Source organism: Micropterus dolomieu, linkage group LG03, assembly GCF_021292245.1.
Source record: "Micropterus dolomieu isolate WLL.071019.BEF.003 ecotype Adirondacks linkage group LG03, ASM2129224v1, whole genome shotgun sequence".
Classification (NCBI taxonomy): domain Eukaryota; kingdom Metazoa; phylum Chordata; class Actinopteri; order Centrarchiformes; family Centrarchidae; genus Micropterus; species Micropterus dolomieu.
The window spans coordinates 20,135,408-20,159,331 of NC_060152.1; the positions used below are offsets into that span (position 1 = coordinate 20,135,408).

Below are 23,924 nucleotides of genomic sequence, written 5' to 3' on the forward strand. Positions count from 1 at the left end.
CTAAATTGCCCTGTTTTTGAAATGTGTTATACAGATGAACTTGCCTTGCCTTACGACTGCAGGTTATGGAGTGTCCAGGCTCAATGTGATAACATCCACTTCAAAAGCTACTGAACTGAGAGGAGAGGGAAATGTGGACATGATGGCAGCCAAGGAAAAATATCGAGTGGGCCAACACAGCAACAGAAATCTTGACTAAATGAGTTACAGGATGACAAAAGCCTGGGAGAAGAACAAGAAAAAAAGAACGAGACGGACATGAAAAACGGCTTTGAGAGATGAGCTTGAGAGCAGATGTTGAAAGGAGATTGAGAGGAAAGTGATTTTACGCCTTTTTGAAAAGAGAGAAGTTGTGAGGACCTCGGTGATCAGTGTGGACAAAAAAAATCTAAGTTGGTAAAATGTGGTTGTCAGGGAAACAGCAGCCTAATCTCCATATCAATTCTTCCTGAAAGAGCAAAGGAGACCACTTCATTTCAGCCTTTTGTCATCCTCTCGGAGGTCTGCTGCCCTCACTGTAACACCTGGACGCCAGTGACACATGCTGTAGGCTACTGAGATGTTTACATCAGTCAGCAAAGACACGCTGATGCACGGTGAAACCCACCTGAGAGCTTTCTCAACAACATGGTGAAATGAAATAAAAACGCTGTCTGTAGCTCTTGCTTTTAAAACAAGGTAATATACGAAAACCAGTGAGCGAGGCTGCTTTTGGGGGATTATGTCAGCCCATAGGAGAAGCTCATGTGTGAGTGGATAGATGCTGATTTGTGTTAATAGAAATGGCCATTAATTGGGCTGCTCTCTAGCCAGACAGTTAACACTTAATTTTAGTTGAGTAACTAATTACAGGTTGTTTCAAGCCTTCACTGGTGAATGGTGAATTTCATGTAAAGCATCAATGTTGAATTATACTATTTCTCTGTTTGGTTAAATCAGGCCTTTATCTGACTCTCTGTTCACTGCACAAAATTAGATTACAAAATGAAACATTAGGAGTATATTTTCCACATCCCCAGCAAGTTTATACAATTACCTGGTCACTGTGAAATTGTCAGTAATTATTTTTGTGTTTTTGCATAAGCTATATTTCTATCAAATACTTCCTGGTGCTTTGTTCTCACCTGCAAATGAACAGGACATTTTGAGCATTGTGTCACAGAATTAGCTTGTGTTTTTAATTAGGTATGCCCTTTATGAAGGGTTTATGAGTTGTAACCAAGGGTGTCACTTTGTGTTGAAAAGTGTTGGGGACATGAGGGCTCAGATTAGGGGCATGATGATATACTTGGGTCATGAGACATGAAGATGCACGAGAACAAGACGAGAAGACTTTTAACACTATTTTGAAAAAATATGAAATGCTAAAATATATGAGCAGGGGTCTGAGGTTCCTCCCCCTGAAAACTTGAGCATTAAACACTTAATTTCCTGACATTTCCTGCTCCAATTTACGGTGGAAATGTCTTTTTTTATATAAAGGGAAACAAAAAATTCAGCTGGCAGGGGGACAATTCCTAAATATAAAATTATAACAGAAAATAATGCTGTAACCTAATAAACAGGTTGTTTTTTGTTACTTTTTTCTGGACAATGCACATTTGTTTGTTGTATATTAAATTGCAGTTCATGTTTTCTTATTGTGCAAATAAACCTTTCTCAAAGCATTTTCATTTGTTGAAAATCAGCCATTTCAAAATGAGGTGGAGACAGGTCCCCAGCGCCCCCAGCGTAAGTGACAAATATGGTTGTAAAAATGTCGTAGTCTTTATAGTTAATAAATAATTTCATTATGCGCGGCTTGTTCATTAGGGCGACCGGGCGACGCACCGCCAAGCCGGGAAAAAAGGCAGGGGATTTTTCTCACGCTTTCTACCACACTGTTAGTTAGCTGTGACTGTTTTCGACAGACAGTTTGTCTCTGAATATCGCTGTCCAATCAGCGTCAAGTCGTGTTCCGTGGAGTCCTGCCTCTTTTGGTGCGATTTCAGTCTGGTTATAAATCGCCCAGATCTCTGTCATAGACTTTATTTCGATCTGCGGCCGCTGCAATGCAATCTCTATGGGTTCCGGGAGGGCTCGTACGTACGTGTTTACGTCATGCGCCCAGCAGCAGAGCTTCGCTTCTGCCACCTGCAAACGACTCGGCGGTCCTCCAGCTTGTTGCTCTCACTACGAGCAGCTGCTGTACAAAACTTACGTTCAGGCCGAAAATTCGACCGTGGTGTTGTGTCGGGAGATGCAGCGACTTTACCAGCGGTGAGTAACACACAGTATAAATAATACATGTAATTTGTTAAGCTATGAGGAGAAGTAAAGTCCGCTAGCCACTAATTTATGCCCTGTAAAATGCCATAGGCTAAGCTAATAATCTTGATAGTTATTATTAAAGGCAGGGTAGGCAAGTAGCTTCTAAAACACTTTTTGTCATATTTGTTTAAACTGTCTATATACATCAATGCATATTAAAAAGTTAGGTGCTCTGACGAAGAGAGTATAAAAATCGTCTGTCTGTAGTCCTCTCAGGGCTGCAGTAAAGACTGACTGTCACTCTCCCTCGCTGCCATGGCTACCAGACCTAATGCTACAGGAGCTGCCCCCGTGCGCGCACCCGGTCAGCTGTCAGACCTGAGAGCGAAGCGGTCAGACCGGAGCTAATATCTGCGTGGCTTGTCATAGTGATGGGCAAAGCGAGGCTTTGTGAAACATTGAAACGTTTGAACCAATTTTGCTGGAATTGTGTCGAGGCTTCGAAATAATTCGACACCCGTCTCCGCGGTGACACCTACTGGTCACATTTGAAATCGACACATCTTGGTAATGGTTTCATTGAAATAATGACTGACCTACGTTTACAATTCTAAACGCCTTATCAATACATGACCAACAGGATTTCGGAGAAATCACCATACAACAAACACAAACGCTTTCAGATTGTCAGAGACAGCAGATGGGAATTGCAATAAAAGTGTGTTTAAATAAAACACATCTGTGTGTTGTTTCATAAGTATGAACTCATTTAGCCGATGCTTTTCTCAAAAGCAAATCCCAATTGCTATGTCAGAGGGCGCACCTTGGGAGCAACTAGGGGTAAAGTGTCTTGATCAGGGACACATATATGACAGTGGGAATCGAACCCAGGTCACACACCAAAGGCACATGTATTAACCACTGCCCAATAGAGACAGCTTGTTCATGTTCAGAATCGGAATAATTTATTGATCTCCGACGGTGAAGTCTTTGTTGCAGATACTGGCAAGACGGAAAAAGGAATAGGAATAATAGGTAGATGAAGTTAGTGAGTAGAGAATATAATAAAGTATACAAATCTAAGAATATAGCCTAATGATAAATGTGGATATCTACAGTATTATACAGTAACTTATTAACAAAGGTGTAATTAGCAGGAAAGCTATAGGCCCTAGTGTAATTAATAATAATGAGTGCTGGCAGTGATGAGGTGTAATGGATTACAAATCTGTAACTGAGTAAAGTTGTTTCAAGAATGATAAATGAAAGTGGAACAATGTCTCACATTTGTTATATGTCAAGAATTGTTTTCAGAAATATTCAGCTGTTTTGGGGCTGAGTCGGCTTTTATTTCATAATTGACATCATCAGCATTGGAAAAATTTGGTCACATGGAACATTTGTTACTGGCAAAGATAAATTTTAATTTTTTTGCCATCATAGGCCTACAGGTGCGAATATAGCCTACTACAGCACGTCGCTCCAATAAATCATATGATTGTGTGTCCTTGGATCAAATCTGTCAAATGAGTTAGAAGCTGATGTGCAGTTTGTTCCAAACACTGTGAATCAAGCGTAGAAGTGGCAGGTGTGCCACCTGTCGAAACAGGGGTGAAACGCACCGAAGCTTCGCTTCACTATGGTCACGTGACATTGACGTTTTGAACGACGCTTTGGAGCAGTGTTTCGAAACGTCTGTTCTTCGGGATCTTGACACAGCGTCGACACGTCAGTATCGAGCGTCCCATCCCTAGCTTTTCAACGATAGTGACTACTGAGGAACACCAAGGGGCTGAAAAGTTACACCGTGGAGGCTTTATTACTGCTGGACAGGTAATCTGGCTTTTATCATTTTGATGGTAATTTGTTACTTTCATCGCTAGCAAAAGTAGCTACCTACTTAGAATACAGCTAACGGTTGCTACGAGTGCAGGCCATACAGTCTATGGTGCAGGCTGGTGTAGGAGCCAGAGTAGGGACGATGAATTATATCTAGCTGTAGGTGAGCTGGAAAACAGCAGCGCGAGCGGTGCCCCAAGTATTTGTGTTTCTGGTATATAAGCTACCCATAATATAGTTTGACATTGTTCATAGCTAAACCTACTGTGTGAAAACATTTTACTGTAATTAGTGCTGTTATGCTATTACTTATTTTTCCAGAAGTAAAAAAAGTCCTATATGTTTTATTTCTACTGTGCCCTCAGGTCACCTGCAGATTTGGAGTCTTTCATAGCCCTGCACTTCTCACCAGTACACTGATCGGGCCATGCTGGCTGGCCTGGATTACAACCACCATGTCCACAGTCCAGCCAGGAGAAAAGCTGATGACACAGTTCAGTATGTTGCATTATGAGTACTCCTCTGCATTTTACTCAATACATTTAAAAGTGATGAGTCAAAAAATATTAAACAGTATGAGGAATACAGATAGATGGTGCTGATTACGGTTTTGATTGCATTTTATGTGGAAATGGTAATTACTGTATAAGAGAATAATGTCAGGTATTACAAACTTTTCACTAAGCTGATCCTCCTTTCTTTATTATCAGGTACAGCAAGGTATACAACAAAAAGTCCAGGAAGTGGAGCTTGTACTCATTGAAGGTGGCATCGCAGACCTCCAGAGTGCCATCCTCCTCCTCCTCCTCCTCCTCCTCCAACGGTTGTCTACTACTGAGGAGATGCCTAGAAGCAGAACCAGGAGAACTGATCCCCGTCAACATGGGTTCAGTCAGGTGTCCCTGCCCCAACTGTGTTGCTAGATACAGCAAAATATAAATGAAAAAGTAATATGGTTGGTTTTGAAATGTGGTAATCATGTCAGAGAGGTGACTGTGATATATTTAATCATGTCCACAGCAGCGATACGATGCTACGAGTAAAGTCTGAAGTTTTCATAATCAGTCAGGACACCTCTGGACACACCTTGTCTCTTCCTGTGTATATACTTATTTTTAATGATGTTTAAAATGATCTATTTGTGATATGGGTTGTAGTTTTAGTAGTATTTAATAACAATAAACAAATGTTATATCACATTTGGATGTCATTATTGGAGACATGAGACATAAATGTAGTTGTTTGACTGTAAAGAAAAGGCATTTATCATTTTCAATGTATTTAAAAAAGAATGAAAATATTATCCAAAACAGGGAAAAATATATTTATATTTTCTCTACCCTCCTGGGCATAAAACAAAAACAATGTACAGGTATTCATCCACACAGTGGATGTAATTATTTGTGTAGCAGTTGGTGACATTACATCTTACACCCTGCTAGGATTAAACCTCTGTTTTGTCCTGGTGGATCAGGAGAACAGTTGAATATCTTCCCGAAACAGCAACTTAGTATCACAACTCTAAGTGCTCCACATTGCCACACTACAAACTGTCTGTATGCTGCCTGACTGAACTGTCTGTTACTCTGTCCTGGATCTGGAAGATCAGCCTTGTGTGGTGCATGGAAACACTGTAGTCTGGATGTTGTCCACAGTCCTCAGATTCTGGCCTGTAAAGGAATATATAGTTGTTAGAACTCCAAATTGGAAAGATTTGTGTAATAGGACAGAACATTCATCAACATGATCAGATATCTTTATTGAACAGGGGTTTGTTGTTCTCTAACAGGACTTATGTGTCCACATTACACACCAGGTCAATGTACATGACACAGATGAGCCGATGGCTGAAGCAGAGCTGTAGTTAGTTGTTGTAATCAGTAAACAATAAAAAATTAATAACAATAGTGATGGATTACATAGCACTTTATTTTTGACATTCAAAGGGCTTAGGGGGAAACACCAGAGAAACTTAGAGACAAGTACACTGGGAGACAATAGACTAATATTAAAATATATATATACCTGTTCATATGCCGTTGTTGGAGTGTGAAGCTCGACGCAGGTATGTGCTGCTCGGCTTGCACCTCGTCCTGCCCGTCCTGCCTCTTCTTCCTCGGACCCTGGCAGCCCTCCCTCCTCTGCTTCGCCTCGACCCCGGTCCTGTCCCGGTTTGTGCTTGGCTCTGGAGTGCAGTCCTCATCAGAGACAATAATGCTGTCACAGTGGAAGCTCTAACATGCAAAACAACGTACATGTTATGAGTCTAAGACGAAATTTCGTGTAGTGTAACTGATGGAAACGGGAAAATGTGTATCAGCCTGTTTTTAGCTTTGCCCAATGTTGCCGCAGCTGTTCTTACAGCTACCTGTTGCTAACAGTTAGCTAGCCAACTCGTTACTGATTTTCCCTTTGGATACTTTCAAAAATGCTGCAGTTTCTAGCTATTTTTTCAAATTTACCTACCCTGCCTTTAAGCCAAATTTTATGCTTATGTTAAATGTGATTGTTATTACGCCATGTTTTATGTGTGGTGGTGGAGTCAATTTAAAGTTAACTTTACTGCACTTAACCAGTAACAATTATTTTATGTGTTGTTTTTTTCTTTTATTAATCATAATAAATATCATTAATGTTTAAGTGGGTTATATGCCTGGCAGTTAACATGTTACCTTCAGACAGAGCCAGGCTAGCTGTTTACCTGTTTCCAGCCTTTGTGCTAAGCTAAGCCAAACATTTGCTGCCAGAAGCTCCATATTTAGAGTGACATGAGAGTGGTATTGATCTTCTCATCTAACTCTTCGCAAGAAAGCAAGCGAGTTTCCTCAAATGTCAACCCAATGCTGTGGTGTTTAACTAGATACTATAACCAAAGCACTGCATTGAAAGAAGGTGTTCTTTTAATGTTGGTGTCTCGAGGGGAAATGGTGTTAATAACATTAAATTACTGTGTTGATTATGATGTGGCTATATACTGTCTAGAATCTGAGTAAAAAGTCTACAGAATTTCAGATGACGGTAGGTGGAGACACTGCAGTCTTGATGAGGATGGGGTGTTGTAGCAGCTCATCTACATACGTTAACACTTTTCCCAGGTGTAAAAAGAGGACAGAGCTGAAGTGGCATCACAGCTGTCATAGACTGAAACCAAGCTAATGGACTGAAGTCAGTGGAGGCAGTGCTCTTAAACAGCCAGGAGGGCACCTATAGGTGAAGTCAAGAAAATAGAATCAATTTTCTGATTTTGTCATTGAGAGCAAATGCCTTTCAGGCTTTCACTGTTCATGCAGAAGGCTTCAGTTCCTCGCTGTTTATCATTGTCACTGGATGATAGCATTTGAGTCAATTGCTTCTGAAGGCCACTGATATTTGCGGCAGTCTAAAGGCCATGGCGCCATTCAGCCTTAACAATGTCTCCCTATTAAGACTGACCAGGCAATAACTTGAAGGTCTATCACTTGGCTAACAGGTATTGTACCGAGAGGTTTGGCGGCAGTCCCATTCAGTCTTAAGTGCTCAGCACCAGTACAGCAAGAGGTCTTTAAAGATCACTTTGAACTGTGAAGAGGAAGGCTGGTTCATGAGTCATCTGTCTCACAATCAGAGAAGGATTATAACCAAAGGGTCTTCAGGTTCAACAAAGTGGGAGGGGGTATTTGATTTTATGAATATCTGATGTGGGAAGCAATTGCCAGGACTGTAGTGACATATAGCTGGGTTAAACTCTGGAGGGAAGAGACGGGGATTATGTGATTTGAGTTCCTACAAATCTTGGATTGACAGAACCTCCCAGAATGCTGAAGATAAGATGACAATGAGTGTAGAGAAGCTGGATTGTTGCAGTCCCAGTCATCTTTCAATTATACAATTTCACAAGTAGCCTAATTAATAAAGACCTAAAAAATCTGTTTACAACAGTACAACATGTGGCATTGTAAAAAAGAAATAAAACATTGCTGCATTTTACAAAAATAGTAGTAAATTGTTATCAGTAAATGATATAAAGGGTTAGAAATCTACCAGCAAATAAATTCTGTATAAGCAGCACAAAATAAATGAACATTTTTAATATAGAGAAGAGAAGATGTGCAAACATCTGCATGGTTTCCATTTTATTAAGTCCAGACAAGGCCGCCTTTGCAGCAAAGTACAGTGAAAGACAGTGTTGAATGAGGGACTCCAGGGGAAACTTAAAAAGCTGGCAACTGCGATCCAAGCATCCTGTTTTCCTTCAAACACTAATGTTGGAGGCAAAGCGTTCAATGTTAGAAGGCCGGCTGCAAATCCCTCATTTGTTAGTGTCAGAAATTACACTGCAGTGAGTTCATCAGCCACGAAAACAGAAGTGAGGATGAACACTGCAGATGCCTCCTCTTGTTTCCCTGCTGGTCCCTACAATAAGAGACAACAGTGAGGACAGTGTTTTCCCAGGTGCCACCAGTCTCTAATCGACCTCCAAACACATCACAGCTCTATTGGCTCAGTACAGACTGTAACTGACCTGTAAACAAGGTTGTATCACTGCTGTTTCTCCAAGAGGAATTCTCTTGAAAAAGTCGTTGCATCAACTAAACACGTTATAATATCTTAGTGCTTGTATCATTGGAACACCACATTACATTTAGAGATTATCTTGCTCCTTTACTCAGGGGTTGTGAAAAGACTTCCCAAGGTTTCAGATAAATGTGACTTCTGAAGAAATCTAATATTATTATTATCTATATACCTTCAGGCATTTTTCATAGATGTTAGTAACATCTTATTTGTACTGCTGACAGCTTTTCCTGTGGTTACGGTAGCAATAGAGATTCAAAGACTAATAATTTCTTCAAGAGCAAGATAAAAGGAGGGAAACGCAAAAGAAAATGAATGTACTTTGAATTTCTGCGTTATGGTGAACACTTGTGAGCTGTTGACCCAGGTGCTAGCAAGGTGTGTGAAAATTAAACAAAGCGAATCACTGTGTACTGTAAAAAACTTTAATAAATAATAACATTTTATTTTTTCCTTGACATAAATGCTTCCTCCTACTCCTGTGAACACGTTGCTCCCCTCAGTCTCCGTTTTTTCACCATCTTTAGGACCTAGAAGGCTCATAATAATTTATATATATAATTAACATTATATGTATTATATTATATAATATTATATAATAATTTCCAGCAGAAGAGGAGAGGGGAGGAACATGCTGGTGCTGATAAGGACTGTCTGAAATGGACATGACATTTTTGGTATCATTCAGGAGCGTTTACATAATTCATATAAAGGTTGTTTATATTTGTTGGTCTGTTTAAAGTTTTGAATCAAACAGCTAAACCTGGAAAAGATGACTTCTCTCTGACAGGCCAACTTAAGTTTCTTTTTAATTTATAGTTTAGTGGGGTGGCTCTAGGAATGGCAGCGTCAGTCTGCTGGTAGGTTGGGCCACCACTTTAGTCCAGGCTGAAATATTTCAGCAACTATTAGATGGATTGACATTTTTGATATTTATTAACCTCAAAGGATGAATCCTAAGGACTTTGGTGACCACCTGACGTTTGCTCTTGCGTCACCAGAAGTTAACATTTTAGTTTTTTAGTGAAATCACTGAACAACTATTGGGCAGATTTGCTAAGAAGGTGATGCAGACATGATTGAGAGCCTATGAATACTTCTATGGCTCATCCCCGACATCGAGGGATAGCCATGAAAAATTGTAACTTTGGTGAACCCTTCACTTTTTAAAAAACGTAAGGTCAAAATTATAATTTGCCCAATACCATTACTTGCAAATCATGTCTTACCCATCAGCCTCAGCTGTGTTTCGTGCTGTTTGGCAAATGTTAGGATGCTAACACATTAAACTAAGATGGTGAATGTAGTAAACACTACACCCGTTACACATCAACATTCATTGCAGGCATATTAGCATTCTGATGTGAGCAAAAGCACCACTCTGACCAGCCCCACCGAGCCGCAAGCATGGCTGAAAACTCTTGCTGTTCATATCCAGCTACTTTACTTCTTTAATTAATTCACATTTCTAAAGCATCCCGTAACACAAGACAGATTTGATTGATTTCTTGGTAAGTTAAATGTTTTGTGTGTCTGGAGAAGGCTTTACTTCTTTAAATGTTACTTTCAGACAGTGGCTGATTGTCTCTCTAGTTGTCAGATATCCCTGTATTAACAACTATAAGCTCAGATAGCTGCAAAGATATCTTAATTTTACTTGAGTGTCTGTGGGTTCAGTGTTTAAAACTACCATTATAAAGTAGAGGTGGCAGACTGTCTGCTGCTACTCATGATGTCGTTATAATTTATTTGGCAGTACACAGGAGTAAATCTTTAAAGCACCCTAACATGTAAGGCAGCAAAATCAAAGCCCGCTCAGGTGAAGTCAGGAAACAACCTCGCAGAACCCAAATGGAGTCCCGCAGCTTGTCCTCCAATGCTCTAGAGCAGACCACTGTGCTCCTGTCTGGTCCAGGTCATTTCACCCAGCATTATGCAACCATGCATATTATATGGGGTAGTATTTGAACACCACTGCCCTGGCTCCCTTTTTCTGACAAACATTGCTCCAAACATTTAAAAAGTTGCAGGTTCTCAAAACTTCCTTGCAGGTCCAACATCTTCAGCTGTTTATTTCTACTCAATTGTCCAGTTTGCACAGCCTGCCAAAATATTCATTCAAAATCGCAACGTTAAAAGCCATAGCTTGTTGCTAATAACAACTAAATTTTTCCCTCTACAGTTTATTATAGACTATAGGATATATTTGCCCTCTATACAGTAGATCAGAAGGCAATAGCTTGACTAATTTAATACATTCTAAAGCAAAAGAGACAGGTGTTGGACAGGTTTGGATTAGTCCTCCACAATATGACAGCTCTCGACATTGATACAATACACTTCAACCGGCCACTCATAAGCAAAAGCTATGAAGAGGCATTTGTTTCTTAAGAGAGCGAAAGGGAGGAGTGTGAGGCAGTCGAATCCTCAGATCATCCATTCTCTCTGTTCCTCAGAGCACTTTCCTTGCAATTTAAAGAGTCTCAACCATGACACTTTCATCTGACACAGCAGCAGTAAAGGTGAACATTTTATGCTCTCAAAACATCAAGACCAGAGCAGATGATGTTTCAGTTTTTAAAAGAGCAAAGTGAGGATGCTGAGGATGCAAGTGATGCAATGCCATTTTGAAAACATTTTAGAGTATTGGCCTACTATTTGAATAGGCCATTTTATCCAACTCAAGCAGTTTGCGTGCAAGGATTGCAGCCGTTCAAGGGGTGAAGACCTTTTGGATGCTTCAGAGCTTGCAGATGTTCTAAATTGAAATGTTTCACAGAGAGATGTTTCCCTGCAGCATGACTCTAAAGATACATTACAGAGGCAGAAAAGCCTAAGTAAGCACTTGCTGGATTCTCATGTAATTTCTACAACCTAGAAGAAAAATTAATTCATAATCATAAATACTCTACACTGCTTGTTACTGGGTCAATAACATTGTCTGACTTTATGTAGATCTGATCTTTATGTGTGTGTCAAAGGTTCATACAAACAGACACAAACAATGTTTAAATTATAATATTAATTGTTACATTTGAGCTGTGCAAGTGCAAGTCTCTGGAACATGCTGAGCAATCAGGATAGAGATGTTTTGGATGTTTTGGAGGTGTTCTGTAATGTTTTAGCCACACTAGCAAGTGCACAATTGTTCTTAAAAGTGTGTAAGTTTCAGATTCATTTCATGTCCAGCCTGACCTTCATACTGTTATAGTTGTGGGGTGAAGTGTTTAGTTACATTTAATCACCTGACTGATTATGTTATGCCTACCAAGTCTCATTTATTTCCATTTATAGAGAAGCTGCATGTAGCAACAACAGGAGGCTGAGAGGTTACAGACTCATCACATCACTGCAGGAAACATTTCAGACAACGAAGGCTTCTGCAAGTCAACAAGGCAATAAGTGTTGAAGAATACCGACAGTATGAGCTCTGTAAGCCACATGATCACAAGGGATGTGGTAATAATTAAAGCATCTGTGTCTCCTCGCCTGTGTAAGTTAAATTTTAAGTTTTGGGACGAAGTAAACAGTATTATGCAGCATTTAACCTGCCAATAACATGCAACTGAGTGCAGTGTTAATGTTGAAAAATTCCAGCGATGCCTGTTTCCCTCTGACAGAGATGTAATTATGCCCAAATGTTCAGCTGTGTGGTGAAATAAATTCATCCTGACTGACAGTCGCTTCAACTTGTGAGGTCGGGCTGTTTTGAAGCCGAAAGTGATTGGACGATGCCTGGATGTGGCCGTCAGTCATGCATTGGTGCACATGTTCTCAAGAGAGAGACTGTAACATCCATACTGAGTTTACATCAATGTGCGTCTCTGATTTACTTGACGTGGCTTGTCACATTATAGGTCACATAAAAAAAAAGAAAAGAAAAAAGAACACAACCAAACACTCCTGTCCCATTCTCATGTATATAACATAATAACAAAACATCACTACAATTCAATTTAAATTTTGCAGCAGACCACTCGCATACATGGATTTGGAGTCCATTTAGTGCAGGTTTGGTACATAAGCAGATTTGTTTGTTTTTTTCTATAACTGATTGTAAATTAAAAGTTGAGGTACTTCTGCTCTTTTAAATGTCATCTTTTATTGGAGTGAAGCCATCAAACTGATGGCCCCCAAGCTACAAGCTACATTGGCTTAAAAGCAGACAATTTGTACTCTCTAATATGGTTGTATAATAATAAGGGTACTAAGGATAATGATAATAATGAATCAAAAAATGTATTTACTTTTATTAAAGGACAATTTTCAATGACTTTACAAATAATTATACATTTACATGAAACATTTTTGCCATTATTTGAGAGCATTATTCATTTGGGGCATAGTATTGAGAGTGTTACTGTTTCAACAGCTTTTATTTTCTCAGTTCAGCAACTGTTGGGGATGTAAAGGTTACGGAGCGGAACAGCTGACACTAAGTGAAAATATGGGGAATTATGTTGTAGAATCCATTAACAAATTATTACAGAAAGGGCCTGGCACAGATTATTGAGTTAATCGAGTGGATTTTGCTTTTTGTGTTTCTGTTTTTTATATTCCTATTTATGTGTATCTGTTAAGTTTAAGTTGAACTTCAGGAGACACACGGGAAGAAAGAGGGATGCTGATTTTAACACTGATGCACCAATGTAGAATAACACAGTCAATTATGCTTTCTGAACTCTGCCTGCACATCAACAGAGGAATTGTAATGGTGAAAATGATGCAGAAGTAAATTAATGTGGTTTCAACTCACAGGAAACCAGATGGTGGATACTCAGCCAGAGGGCAGCCGGGAAGCTTTTCCTTTTCATCATTTCTACTGGCATACAAACCATATTTCTCACATTACCACTACATTTTATATTTATCCATTTAATGCAATGCATATAGCACAAATTCTTCAGGAACACAAAACTGATGGATTATAATTTGCAAAAACATATTTCTCATAAGTATATGAAATTCAGTAACGTCCAGGACAACAGTGTATTTTGTTGAATGCTGTTCAGCAGCGCTTCCCTCTGGCTTTGCCAACCTGTTGGACTGGCACTTACAAGCAAGCCTCTAATTTGTGCTTGGTAACCTGAAGAAAGAAATATTGTGGGAGCCAATGCTGTCCTTTTGAGTTATGATGAATTGTTGCCATCTACTGAACATTTTCAGTCGTGCAACAACAGACACCATTTTCATTAAAAACATTTGAATGTTATATTTTAATTAGTTCCAGATTTATTTATAATTACTAACATGTCAATTGTATATTTAAATGTGGCCCTCTTGGAATATTAGTACATTAGAGAAGTAGTGAAAATTGCAGATGCAACACTCAGTTTTTTCTTTCTTCATCAGCATCAATAGCATATTCTTTGTGCCACAAGACACTGATGATGGTGGTGATGATAGTGATAATGAGGGATGTGACTCTATGACTGATTGTCAAAATCTTTTATTATATGTGAGTTTAAAAAGCCATCATACTGATGATTTATGCAGTTTTATTAGAATTAGATATATACAAAGTGAACAGCTGTAATATGACACAGCATATTAACTGGGTAGTTTTTCGATCATGGCAGCGCCGTGATCATCACTCATTGTTCAGTCATCAAACTGGCATTCATGCTCAGTGTTTAATTCCACAAAAAGCAAACCCGGATTATTAGCACATGCTTAAAAATCTCAAAATATCAAGTACAAATTATAAGAACCCTACTGATCTGTTTAAATCACAAGCTGCAATAATTTATAAACTCCCTCCCATTACAGAAAATATGCAGTTCAATATGCTCAGGAAAATAAATCGTAGTTTCACCTGGAAGGCATCAGCAGAACTGAAATTTAGAGGAGAGGCAGAATTATTACAAAGGTATCTTTTAAAGGATTCAAAAAGGTACAAAAGATAAGTGTTACTGAAACAGGGAAAGACCTACCTTCCAGCGGTTTCCACACTCATTACACAGAACAAATGTGGTCATTGGCTCATCAGCACTGCGTGTCTGCACCTAAAACACACATGCACACACATATATACAGGAGTGTAAACAATATATTACAGTGCAAGTAAGTGCTGAAGTTAATAAAACATCAATGCTATCATCGAAGCAGATTTAATACTGTGGCACTGTGGCCCTAAAATGTACTTTTATTGTATGTTTTCTTTCTGTAATAATGACTTTTGCTTTGTTGAAACCGATTATGTACAGGGTGCTCGTGTCTGTTAACCTGGTTGTAGGTGCAGTTCTTCTTCTTGCACTTGCCGCACTGCAGCAGGTCAGTGGTGGTGCCACCAGTTTTGGCCATTTGGTGTTCCCTGATGGCCTCCTGGGTGAGAACGTTCCTCAGCTGTTTCAGCTCGTCACTGGCCATTTCCTACATAAACAGAAAGATGGAGCAGAGGGGGCAGTTTTAAGTACTACAATGAGGAGGTCACCAGTGGTTTACTACGCAGTTGCAGTGTTCTGTACCTCAGAAGACATGGTGGCGATGCGGCTTAATTCAATGCTTCCTGCGAGAACATTTCTGCGAAGCCCAGGGTTTTTTGGGTCCTTTAAGTTGCTGATGCGGCTGCGGACTCTGTTTTTGTATTTCATATCAGTGGCCTTTATGTCCTGGTAGATATGTGCAATCAAACAGTCAAGGGAGATCTGATCATATTAATCATCACTGAGTGAACCACAAATTAATCAAACCAATCACAACGGCAAATAATTAACCAAATTCAAGGATATGATCTTCAATCTCTGCCGCCATGCTGTCACAGTTAGTTCCAAAATCTTTGTAGTCATCTGTGAAGTAAAAACAATTCATGTTAATCTGCACACTACACTTAAATTTGTGTGTTCCTTGTGTGGCATATTGCAGCTAAGTTTCACTATCCAGGCTGTTTTTGTAAGTGATATCCTGTAAGCATATTTAGAGCCTATTAGCTGCTGTACTCTTAGTGTGAAAGTGTGATCTCAGCCTCACTGTCTGTGCGCAGGGCAGCTGCCAGCATCTCAATGCACTTGTCTCTGACAGAGTCTCCGGTTGCGAGATGAGGAGGCAGTGGACCCCCGGCAGAACTGAAGCTGGGTGACATGGGGCTGGTCGGGGTTGTGGGGGTTTTAGGGGCATCAACTTTGCCCTTTCTGCAGAAAAGGCCACATCAAAACAATCACAGATTAGAGTGTGTGAAGTTGTCAAGAACATGTTTGACAAAAAAATCTTAAATAGATATAAAACAAAACTGAGATGAGCTCCTGGGGAAATGTCTGACCCGTCAGCCGCTAAATGCTCCACTCTATTAACCAGCTAGTTGCACATTTTGTCTGTTGTTTGGTCCTGAACAGGTAGCGTATGGAAGTTCTTCACCAAAAACGCCTGGCTGGAGCTGGAAGAAGGCCGATGAGAGCCTTGAGACTTAACCAAACAGTAAAGTTCCCGGTTGTAAACCACTACCCCCACCCCCAAAAGAACTGAAAGGTGCTAAAACGCTCTGCTGAAGGGAAAGTGCGGTGTTGTGATAATTCTCTGTGCCAAATAGCCACACCTAGTTCATCAGCATGTATTCTATATTTCAGCTAGACTAAATATAAAATAATTATGGGTATCATCAGTAAAATTCTACAATATTTCATATTGAAATACCTTTCAATGCTGTCAGTAGAGGGCTTCCGCTGTGGAGGTCCAGGATGAGAGGTCTTGGAGCCGTGAGACTCTCTCCTATAATACAAAGTCAATCTCTATACCACTGAAATAAACCTTTGAAACTGTAATGAAAAATAAGCTTCTGTTTCTTTCACCTTTCAGCTGATAGCTTCTTTGCTGGTGGCGAGCTAGTTTTCTTTGAATCAGTGGATTCCCGCCTACAGTAAGTAGTGAGACACTTTCAGTACATCTTGTTTTATTGGCAATGTTTATTTCATTTCCAGTGAGATTTAAAAAAGTGCATACCAGTCCCACCTGTCAGGTTTGGAGTCAGTTGAGTGACGTTTCACAGGCTGGCCAGGCTTCAAGTCGCAGGAGTCCTTTCTATAACAAAGGTAAACAGCATTGTGACACCATGTTTTAAAAAATAAAATACACATTTGGGATTATGTCCAACATGAAGCAGCATAAATTAAAATGAAATGTACAGTGGCATTAATTTTCCTGCCCTTGCACACCTGTGTTTTTCTTTTTTGATATCCACACTGGGCTTTTTGGGATGCGGCGGTTTAGAGTCACATGAATCTTTCCTGACAAAAGGAAACATTTGTTTGATTCTCAAACAAACTGTCACAGGACAGTAAAGGCATAAAAATGGAAGCTCCCCATGCACTGAAAACTGATAAAGAGCTGTTTGAAGTGTAAGTTGAACCACACAAACATCGTGTGTCACACCCACAGCCCAACAAGCATTTTAACACCCATGACTTGCCAACCTGTCTCTCTTGGCTTCATCTGAGTGTTTTTTAGGCACTTTGCTATCCGATGAGTCTTTCCTGCAAAAAGAAAACAGTGCTGCTACACTCTTTGTTGTTTTCACACTGAGTTACTAAACGGCAGGTTTAAGTAATGATGTGTATGTGCAGGTATTTCCTAATAATATATCAGGATATTTAGACAAAGGAAAAATAATAGTCGATCCAATCTGCCTGTTATACTATTAGAAGTGTTCAATAAACATGTTATTTGGAGTTTCCTTTGTAGTAGTGTAAATAGAAAAAGATCAATTACTGACATAACTCTTGGAACAGCACGACACACTGCATCGCTGTCAGAGAACGACACTATATTGTGTCAATTGTTTGTCTAAAACAAACGAAAACCAGATATTACAGTCCGGAGGTAACTGATCCTCCAGAGACAACAGCAAAGTAATTTTTCAAGGATGAATGAGAGACAGAATATTTCCCAGATCCCAGACCTGTCTTTCTTCACATGATCTGACGTCTTCTTCTGTGAAGGAGGTTTAGAGTCGGAACACTCCTTCCTGCTGTAGCAAACAACACAAGGATTCAATGCAGAGAAGAAAAAACTCCAAATGAAATTATAGGTTACTTTTCCAAAACAATCCTCCCAGATACTTGAAGGCATCAACTTAATGGAGTCTGTAATGACAAATCATCTGATCCAGACCTGTCCCTTTTCCCGTCCTGTGAGGGACGCTTCGGGGGAGGCGGGGGGTGAAGGTGAAAAGGAAGTGGAGGAAGAGGAGCGTTGGGATCAGGGGGCTCTTTTCTAAATAAAAAAACACCTTTAAGCTTTGCTGAATAACGTCATGATGAGAGCGAATATTAATGTGAGACAATGCAGCGGCCATGCAGACCCTGACCTTGGTGGAGGCGGATGAAGATGCAGAGGAAGAGGAGGAATTGGAGCATTTGGTTCCGGCGGAACTTTCCTGATGTGAAAATCAACATTTGTTTAAGCATCCCCTATAATCTCACACAATCTCTGCACGTAAACTCAAAAAATGGTTTCACAAACATGCACCACAATACGCCTGACCTCTCTTTCTTCACTTCCTGTAAAGGTCGCTTAGCCGGAGGAGAGGCGGGTCGAGGTGCATGAGGACGAGGATGTTGGGAGGAAGAGTCTTTACCGTCCTTCCTGAACAAATGTCACAACAGTACAGATCAGAGTGCTGTAACTCAAGGGTCCCCGATGATGTACAAAGTCCTTTCAATAAAGACACACCTGAGTGACCCATCACAACATGCATCATGCACAGGGGGCATCCTGTCAGGCCACGAGTCCACTTATAAAACTGTAGGAACAAATGTCAGTGCATATGACTAACTCAGAAACAGTTATGTCATGCAGCATCAGCGAGAACATTTCAGTCCGTCATGCAGACGATGCAAGAGTCCTGACCTGTCTTTTTTCATGTCCACAGAGAGGCGTTTGGTCGGGGGAGGAGGCCGAGCAGGTCGAGGAGGAGAGGGGAACCGGGTGGGATACAGAATAGTGCTGTCCAACACTCCTCTCCTGAAATATATAATTCAATCTGAAGCACTGCAGGATGATTTTGATATGTGATAATCAGTTTTTGGGCCACCTCCATTCTCACCTTTCAAATATTGGTCTGTGAGCGTCAGCAGGCTTCTCACTCGGCAGCCTCTCTCGTTGCAGTGTGTTTATTGGCCTCTCACGTCTGCTGTCTTCTCTGTGTTTGTACTTCTTCATGTCATCTGTGTAGCTGTGCTTTCTGGGCTCCTCTGGGCGTTTGTCTTTTTTGACTTCTTCCACGTGTCTCATCTTTTTTGGTTCTTCTAACGGCCTTTCTTTCCTTGGTTCTGGCTTGAGTTTCTCAATCTGCAGGTCTTGCACATGCTTCTGTTTCTTGTTATCTATCTGCAGTTGGGCATCCTCTGCAGGTCTTTGTTGTTTGGATTCTTCTAAATGCTTCTCTTTTCTGATTTCTTTGGGCTGTTTGTCATGCTGGGGCTCCTCCTGGTGCTTTTCATCCCAGAGGTCATCTACGTGTGTCTTTTTGTTTTTGTGCTCGTCATTATGTTTTTCTTTTCTGTTTTTATCTGAGTGTTTTTTGTCAGGATCTGAGTCATGTTCAGGTTTGACATCCAGTCTCCTGTGGCTAACAGAAACAAAGGAAGTATAATTTTTTACGTCTGTCCAAGAGCCAGCAGACATTTAGCTGTTTCACCTACGTCAGGTTTGTTGTTGTATTTAGGCCTTATTCGGACAGGATTAAAATTAAAGGGGGAGGTGGGTAACAAAACATTTCCCCCCCTGGCGCTACAACAGCCCATCTGATTAGCTTTACTTTTCCCTTCATTGTGTGAGCTGACTGATGTTAACTAGTGATCTATATTTCTACTTCTTAAGTAACACAGCTCTACTATATGTGTAGAAATTCTGACTGGACATAAACTGCATGAGGACTAGCAAATTAAGCAGGTAAGGAGAAGTGTGGGATTAAAATATCTGACTTGCACAGGTAGTATTTAAATCCCACCTCCCAGAGAGGAATACATCCAGTTCAAATCGGGCTTCAAATGAAAACTTCATGCAAAAACACATTCAAGGATTTCTATCACTACTTTCATTGCCTCTTTAGAAATATCCTGTACTTGCACTTGTAAACTACTGACTAACCTGAAAAATAACCAAATTACAGCCTCTAACAGAGGCCATTATCGCAGGCGCAGACATTAGGGTAAATTGTTGAGCGACCACATACACACTACAGGAATTTTTATTTTGATTCTAAACATGAAGCATTATCCTTGGTGCTGAATATTGTAATTCTTGTTTGAGCCATCAGCCTAACCCTGGCATTTACTGCTCACTCCGAGGGGTAGCCTATTTTCCCTTGTAGAACAATACTGCATGTAAGAATGATGCAAGTCCCCTTCCAGCGGTCGGTGGCCAGAAAACTGTACTAAATGATAATGCAATGTCATTTAATGCCAATACAACTGTTAATTTACCTCTGGAAAGGCTGCTACAGTAACTCCTGACACTTTCTTTCATCTTCTTGAGTGCTTTTCAACAGAGCTGTTGTTGAGACATTTTCAAGGCAGGTATTTTGTATACACATGCAGAGGCACATGTTATCATAATACATGTCTGAACATGTACTAATACTGTAGGTCTAGTGTAGTGGCATCATGGCATGTATGACAAACACCTCACCATTTCACTGAATGTTTCATAATGTCTCTTCCTTTGTGTTAAAAATCATGTTACCTGTGAGGTTTCTGTGCAGCAGCTGTGAAAGTACTGACCTGCCTTTTGTCTCAGGAGGGGAGCTGTTTGGAGACACCGTTGTTTTGCTGGAGTCCAAACCGTTGTTCCTTTCAGAGGGTTTCTCAGAGTCTGTGCGAGTGTTTGAATGAAGCAAATCAGCAAATCAGCAAATCATTCAATTCACTTGTGTATTTTTTGCACAAACAACTAACTGCTCAGTGAATCATTCAATGTAAACCATGTCACAAAGTCAAGTACCCAGAAGTCTCTTCCAGTCTTTAATGAGGACTTTTGCCAAGGCAATGACTTCCTCATCTGTGCAGTGCTTCCTGATACCATTCACAGACATGCCTATCCTAGTTTCCTAAAACAAACATACACATAAATGTGCATTGTGAGCTTTATTTTGTGTATTACAAGCGTTTCTAATAAGTGAATTGGTTGGAAACTACATATATAAATAAATGTAATATAATACACTGGAGCCTACCTGCAGAAGTTTTAGTGTCATATTAAAACCTTTCAGTTCCTTCAGCAGGTCCATGGCGCCCTCCTGCACACACATTACAATCACAACAAACATCATCTTATTTTAACTTTTAACCTTATCTTATATGTTTATTTATCGTATGTGTTTAATTACAAATGTGTAATGACAATGTAAAATGCAAATTTGATGCAAATGTGAAAATTTTAAAAAGGAAACCACAAACTGATAAGCAGACTTAGCGGTAAACACTTTCACTTCTGTATTTTGGGGGGTTTAGGAGGACATTCGAGCAAATACATATAGATTCCATAAATCAAATGACTGTATCACAAATTAGTATGTCTGCTTTATTCTGATTACTACATTATCGCCTGCATCGAGAGAGAGCGATCATTGAACAATGTCCTGTTTGGAGTCAGTCACAACGCACACACGACCTTGCCCACAGGCCGCGTTGTTTACCTTCTGTTGCATGAGTCACTGATCGACATGACCACCAGCAAAAGACTTGCAAAAAGTTGTCAACAACTTGACAAAAATTGACCCATATGGCGCCGCACACCCAGGGACTGAAACGTCCTGCGAGCGAAATGTCTGCAAACACCTGTTGATCATTTGCTACAGTTCAGCCAGGTTCATATTACAAATGTGCAGACTTTACAAGTACCGACATTCACCAGAATTCAAACGTATCTCCAACGTAAACCTGCAGGAAAACATTTCATTTTCAAACAAGAAGTTCACGGGCCTTCAGGCGGCAGCACAACACGCCACCTGTGGGTGTCAAAATGCTGTAAAGTCTCACCGTGTTATTTCTAGACACCATCTTGTCCAGTTTTTTTGCAATCCGGATGAGATCTTCCTCACGCGTCATGGCTGCATTTATTCGACTAAGAACGAACCAATATTGTCGAATAAATACTCGAAATAAAGTTTAAATTAAAGTTTGGATCCGCTGCAGGTCGGACTTTACGCGCGGCGTGCTCCATTCACTCCAGAGGCGTGTCCTCCTGCAGGGTCCCAGCTGACAAGCGCGACACATGACAACAACTAAATATAGAGCTAAAGCAGACACATGGGACACCACAAACATCTAATTCTCAGTGAGATTCGTGTAAAGTTCTTTAAGTCATTAAATACTTCCTCATGTGTACTATTCAAGCCAATCAGGGACTTCGACTTTAGTTTGGCTCCTATCCTGCTTTATGTATTTCTCTACATTGCACACTGCACGCCAGTGGCAGTTTTCAACTGGATCAGTTTACTACATATGTATTACTTCACTCGCAACCTCAGCACTAGGTACAAAGATTTATCGATATTTTTAGACGTTGGGGTGTGTAGTCAGTGTGCAAATGTGGAGTGAATTTTGCTTTCGTTTACAAAATGGAGTTAATGTGTTAAAAAAAACAAGATCCTGGATTTGTTTGTACGTGTTTACCACCAGAGGGTGCTGTGATGTTAGTCTGTACACAGATTCACAGGCCAACTGATCAAATCCTGTCAGGAGAATTAATGTGATTTCCTTTAACACTGAAAACACTGACGATCCACCAACCATAACGCTTGCTTCTATTTATTACCATTAACTTTGGCAGTACAGGATTTCTGATGTCTTTACACTCCTCTTGAGCTCACAATGAGATTTTCTATAGCAAATTTTTCTTATTCTTGTTTTCAACTAACCTGTTTGCACAAACATTTATTGTTGAATGTTGTTGTATGAACATTGAGTCTGTGGGGTCTGTTTTCCAAGAAATGCACAGACGCCCAGCACCGGACACTAAATTATCCTAATATTGAACTTGAATGATATTATTCAAATAGACATGAGCCTGTAATTGCATGCCTCTGTGCTGCTGACAGTCCTCCTTTGAGTCTCCTGGTATATATAGTGAGTTAGCTGAGGTCAGTTAAACAAACATTCAGAGAATGAAATTATTTGCAATTACTCAAGCAAGTGCTTTACAAGCTCCATGGTATCCTTGTAAAAATGTGTGTAAATCTCATCAACTCTGACAACTCTTTGGAAGGAATCATTTTTAGATTGCTTTCACAGAAAATCTCTTCCAAGGGAAATTCACTCCCAGAACTGAAAGGTATGAAGGGTTCCTCCCACAGTCCACCGGGAACCAAGCCCCGCTACAGTTCAGATCCTCCAGACATCCCTGCTGTGAGGACGTGCGACATGCAAGTTTCAGAGGGATGAAGACTTGAGGTTTTAATTGGTTTGGATCTGTCTGTATATTAATGTACTCATACTCAATAGGTTATATGGACACCATTTATGTTGACAGCAATGCACTCTAATATGATTCTATATCATTACAGAACAGCTGGAAAACTTAAATGTAAAAACTAAAGGTAAGTGTAAGTGTTCAGATTTAAAACTAAAATAAATATGATCCATGTGTTCCATTAACATAAGAACAAACTCTTATTTGTGTTGCAGGGATTTGAAGAGAACTGTGTTAATGATGGCAGGTGAAAGTACAGTCTAAAAGCTTGTCTTGAGCAAAGAGTATTATGTCTTTATAACGCTCTTATACAACAGGCTGAGCGTTCATCTCAGCCCTGCCATCCGCCTGAAGACAGCAGTGTGTCTGGCAGGTAGAGACACTGCCGGCCAACTCGAGAAGTGGGACAGCGGGTAAGTGGGACTGTGAGGTAAGAGAGGAAGAGGGCCAAGAGGAAGAACCATTGATCAAGATCAACCCGCAACATCCTTTATCTTCTGTGTGCTAAACTAGCTTGGAGCTGACAAAGAGCTGCTCTCCGTCCTGTAGCCTCTGAGCCCCTTCCCTGACTCTCAGACTAAATAAATCTCTTAATTTTTAAGAGAAGATCTCTGTGTGAACCGTTTAACATCAGCCTTGGTCTCCAACTTCAAATCAGGCTAATGCACAAAGTTCTACTACTACTAGTTACTTTTACTGAAGTAAAGCATTTGAATGCATCTTCCCCACAGTCACGGTCATTCACATAAAAGAAAGATGTTATTCCTTGAGACAGTTGAGCTGTAGATTTTTCAGAAAGGAATCGGCCCCTGATGTTCTCAGACTCTACGTGGTTACATAACTGTGTGTGCATTCCCATACGCTGCACTGAAGTTCCC

The 23,924-nt window shown here is 40.2% G+C and overlaps 1 protein-coding gene and 2 long non-coding RNA genes across 16 annotated transcripts; 2 read left to right on the top strand and 1 right to left on the bottom strand.

The window, feature by feature from the left end:
- The first annotated feature begins 2,123 nt into the window (after positions 1 to 2,123).
- Positions 2,124 to 12,325, top strand: LOC123968566. 2 transcript variants are annotated; one of them, XR_006824488.1, is made up of 3 exons: positions 2,124 to 2,259; positions 7,185 to 7,299; positions 11,938 to 12,325. It is a non-coding gene; the product is annotated as an uncharacterized LOC123968566 (long non-coding RNA). The 2 variants fall into 2 exon arrangements; XR_006824487.1 differs by lacking the exon at positions 7,185 to 7,299 and having other exon boundaries at positions 2,143 to 2,259.
- Positions 3,719 to 4,859, top strand: LOC123968565. Its single transcript, XR_006824486.1, has 3 exons — positions 3,719 to 4,083; positions 4,455 to 4,587; positions 4,800 to 4,859. It is a non-coding gene; the product is annotated as an uncharacterized LOC123968565 (long non-coding RNA).
- A 1,751-nt stretch (positions 12,326 to 14,076) lies between the features above and the next one.
- Positions 14,077 to 21,813, bottom strand: tcea3 (transcription elongation factor A (SII), 3). 13 transcript variants are annotated; one of them, XM_046045408.1, is made up of 21 exons: positions 21,615 to 21,813; positions 20,810 to 20,872; positions 20,578 to 20,683; positions 20,358 to 20,448; positions 18,680 to 19,204; positions 18,484 to 18,597; positions 18,118 to 18,219; positions 17,942 to 18,010; positions 17,746 to 17,847; positions 17,534 to 17,599; positions 17,049 to 17,108; positions 16,791 to 16,862; positions 16,579 to 16,656; positions 16,428 to 16,490; positions 16,273 to 16,347; positions 15,613 to 15,773; positions 15,375 to 15,431; positions 15,111 to 15,265; positions 14,869 to 15,015; positions 14,577 to 14,648; positions 14,077 to 14,477 (listed from the first exon to the last, which is right to left on the bottom strand). In XM_046045408.1, the coding sequence occupies exons 1-21, from the start codon at positions 21,681 to 21,683 to the stop codon at positions 14,469 to 14,471; spliced, it is 2,256 nt and encodes a 751-aa protein (XP_045901364.1). In that variant the 5' UTR covers positions 21,684 to 21,813; the 3' UTR covers positions 14,077 to 14,468. The 13 variants fall into 13 exon arrangements, with proteins under 13 accessions (XP_045901364.1, XP_045901365.1, XP_045901363.1 ...); XM_046045409.1 differs by having other exon boundaries at positions 16,588 to 16,656; positions 17,534 to 17,602; XM_046045407.1 differs by having other exon boundaries at positions 17,534 to 17,602.
- Positions 21,814 to 23,924: the final 2,111 nt, after the last annotated feature.

Bases quoted from the DNA above. Each gene is read 5' to 3' on its own strand.
- tcea3 (XM_046045407.1), bottom strand. From the start codon at position 21,683: ATGACGCGTGAGGAAGATCTCATCCGGATTGCAAAAAAACTGGACAAG. The intron at 15,016-15,110 runs GTACAGAACACT...CTGTTTATGTAG, and splicing joins TCGCCACCATGTCTTCTGAG to GAAATGGCCAGTGACGAGCT. The intron at 14,649-14,868 runs GTTAACAGACAC...TGTGTGTTTTAG, and splicing joins AGAACTGCACCTACAACCAG to GTGCAGACACGCAGTGCTGA.